Genomic DNA, 3,512 nt, shown 5'->3' on the forward strand with positions numbered 1-3,512 from the left:
GCCCATGAATCTCCTTCCTGAGTGTGGGGGCCTGGAGTACTCCCCTGCTTCTGACAGCCCTTTATGCTGCCATTCTGTGTGGCTTGGGTTTGCTGGTGCTCTGGGCGTCACAGCGGGCAAGTTCCAGGCTCCAGCCCTGGTGGCCATCTCTCTCTGCAGGGAAGATGGAAAACTATGAGCTGATCCACTCGAGCCGTGTCAAGTTCACATACCCCAGTGAGGAGGAGATTGGGGACCTGACTTTCACTGTGGCCCAGAAGATGGCTGACCCAGAGAAGGCACCGGCCCTCAGCATCTTGCTGTATGTGCAGGCCTTCCAGGTGGGCACGCCACCACGTGGGCGCTGCAGGGGCATGCTGCGCCCCAAAACGCTGCTGCTCACCAGCGCGGAGATCTTCCTCCTGGACGAGGACTTCGTCCACTACCCATTGCCTGAGTTCGCCAAAGAGCCGCCGCAGAGAGACCGGTACCGGCTGGATGATGGCCGCCGTGTCCGAGACCTGGACCGCGTGCTCATGGGCTATCAGACCTACCCACAGGCCCTCACCCTCATCTTTGACGATGTGCAGGGCCGTGACCTCATGGGCAGCGTCACCCCAGACCACTTCGGGGAGATGCCAGGTGGTCCTGCCAGCGGCGGCCAGGGCCGTGAGGTCCAGTGGCAGGTGTTTGTCCCCAGTGCCGAGAGCCGAGAGAAGCTCATCTCGCTGCTGGCTCGCCAGTGGGAGGCCCTGTGTGGCCGTGAGCTGCCCATTGAGCTCACCGGCTAGCCCGGACTGCAGCTGGCCCTGCTGCCTGCCCACCCTGGCATCCACTCAGGGCGGGAGGCAGGCTTTCTTTGTTGTTTTTAAAGCGTTGTCTGCTCCCTTTTGGATACCTTCATCTGACTGTCCTCACAGAGAATATGAACATAGGCGTTCAGTCACTTCTTTCCAGTACTGGGAGTGAAAGCGCCAGCCCCTCCAGGACCTCTGTGTGCAAGCAGCCTCCTGTGGTCTGTTGCCTGCCCTGGTGTGGTGTGGCTGGCACTTTAGTGTCGTGTCTTTTGTCGTGGGACCATTATTAATGTGTGGCACCGTGGGTCCAATTTATTCTTCTTTGTGTCCTTTCCTGAAATGTCTAGTCCAGTCACGTGCTGTCATTGTGCTGTTTGCTGCTAATCGTGAAGCTGGTAGCAAAATACACGTCGGAAGCTTCTGCCTCGTGTTAGTTTTCCAAAGTGGAGGCCTCTGCTGGTCCAGACAAGTGGGAGAGCTCCATAGGGGCAGGGGTCCCCAGGCCTCGGGGCTGAGAGGGATGGGGCCAGGGGACCTAGAGCACCCAGCACCGCGTGTGATTCCTGTTCCCTGTTTTCTCCATTCCAATAAAGCAGAGTTTGACACAGTCTGAGTCTTTCATTTCAAGAGCCACTGGGGTCCCAGCAGGGCATTGGACCAGGGCAGGCTGGCATGAGGGAGAGGGTACCCTAGAGAAGCAGGAAGGTGAGCTGGTGGGGCAGGGGTATGGGGGGGGAGGAGAAGGGCACAGAGGGCAAAGGAGCCACTCTCCCGGGGTGGCACTGGCAAGGGAGTGCCGGCACAGGGGAGGTGTCTGGGGACCCTTGGGATCGGGCCATGCTGAGCCTCAGGGTGCACCTGGTACACGGGCTCACTGGCTTTCTGCCTCCTGCAGGTCTGGAACGTCACACCCAGCCTGGCTCTAGCGGAAGCTGCAGTCTGTTCTGAGGGTAAGGCCTGGAGCCTGGGATTGTGTGGGGTAGGGTCTGGGGGTCTCACCAGGAGCACTGGCAGGAAGACAGCCTGTGGGAGCGGGGCTGAGGTGGTGGATAGTGTGTTCCTGTTCTCAGAGAAGCGGGGGTTGCCCCAGGAGCCCTGCCAGATGAGGACCTAGGATGCTTTGGGAGCCAGCCCGTGTCTCACCCTTTCTCACCCCATTCCTTCCCCCAGAGTGGGGCCCTGGAGCCCCACTCGTCTCACCCTCGTGGCCCAGCTAGGAACCTCAGTCCCCAAGCCTCTGGGGCCATTTGGGCCAGGCAGTACTGGAGAAGAAGTGAGAGGAGGGTGGCCAGCCCAGCTTCTAGCCTGCGACTTCTGTTTGTCCTTGGTGCCAGCAGAAGGTCTGGAGCACTGGTCACCTTCAGGAAGGCTGCGAGGGGCGGTGGGGCGGGGGGAGGCACATATGGGAAGGTCACACCTATGACCTTCCAGCCAGATTTCAAAAGCTAGCCCAGCCAGTAGCTCCTCCAGCCAATAAGGGGAGAGGGGCCTGCTTAGGAGGAGGAGGAGGCAGGCAACAAGGCTTCTCTCCCTACCAGGCTTTTATTGAAGACATTTACATGGCCACCTGCCTATATCTGTTGTGTGTAAACGGGGATGGTGCTAAACAGGGGCAGGGTCCACCATGCCCAGGCCTGGCATACACAGACCTCACCACCAGGGCTACTCTTCCCAGGCCCCATGGACCAGCATGACAGCCGACCCCTGCCTGGGTCCATGAGGACAGACTTACTGGCAAGAGGCTGCACCGTATAGTGCATGGGGCCCTGCAGGCAGCAGACCTTAAGCGTCGAGGATGGAACCTTAATCTGATTAGCCAAGCAACTTTAGACAAGTGCCCCAGCACTGAGTCTAGTTTCCCCACCAGTAATGGGGTGATAAAGGTGCCTGCCTTTATTCACTCCACAAATCAGCTCAGCATCCACTGTGAGAAAAATGGCCAGACACCATCCCTGCTCTTCCATAGCTGACATTCCAGCAGAGGACAGAGAATAAACGAAATAAACAGTGTCAACCGGTGGCAAGTGCTAGGAAGTGATGGTAGCTGGTGACTGTTGACCTGAGGCTGACCTTGGGGTGAGTCCCTGTGAAAGGATCTGGGGGAACAGCAGCAGGTTGGGGAGTAGGGTGCCTGTGGCAGAGCAGGCAAGGTCAGGGACTGGTAGAGAGGTTTGGGGTGCAGTGGGAAGCCAGGAGGCCCCTTGGGGAGAGAAGGAAGGTACAGGGACAAGGTGGAGGATGTAGCTGGGGCAGGTGAGCTGAAGAAGGGTCTGATGCGCTGTCTGCTTAGCACAGGCTCCACAGCTGCTCTCAGAAGTTGGAAAGGTCAAGACAGGCAGACCCGATTCAGGGACTGCCCTACCCTCAACTGCCAGGGCCCCCCAACCCCAGAGCCTCTGAATGATATAGGCCAGGCTTGTAGACATGGGCTAGACAGTTGTTTGCATTGGTATTTGCTTCACACCCTCTCATAATCCCCAGGCTTGTGGCTAATGGTGGGCTTGGGGGCTGTGATGCCAAGAGGAGGGTCCCAGGCCAGGAAGCCCCAAGCAGGGCCCAGACCAACCATGCAGGGGTCAGTGGCCAGCACCTTCCCTTCCGCCTGCAGGCTGCTGATAGCAGAAGGAAATCCTGGCGGGTTCCTGTGGGGGTGAACTGGCGGGGCCTCCAGGCTGCTTTTAAAGCGACTGCCCGCCCTGTCCTGCCGGCCCTCCCTGTGCCTGCCTCCTAGAGCTC

The 3,512-nt window shown here is 59.1% G+C and overlaps 1 protein-coding gene across 1 annotated transcript in view; it reads left to right on the top strand.

Annotated features, from left to right (window-relative positions):
* NISCH (nischarin) overlaps window positions 1-1,384 on the top strand; it is a 33,840-nt gene extending 32,456 nt beyond the window's left edge. The window contains exon 21 of the mRNA XM_029916358.1: window positions 160-1,384. Coding sequence (XP_029772218.1) covers window positions 160-770 — 611 coding nt within the window. The 3' untranslated portion in view covers window positions 771-1,384. The remainder of the gene's footprint in view (window positions 1-159) is intronic.
* The last annotated feature ends 2,128 nt before the right edge of the window (window positions 1,385-3,512 follow it).

This window comes from Suricata suricatta, chromosome 12 (genome assembly GCF_006229205.1).
Source record: "Suricata suricatta isolate VVHF042 chromosome 12, meerkat_22Aug2017_6uvM2_HiC, whole genome shotgun sequence".
NCBI classification, from domain to species: domain Eukaryota; kingdom Metazoa; phylum Chordata; class Mammalia; order Carnivora; family Herpestidae; genus Suricata; species Suricata suricatta.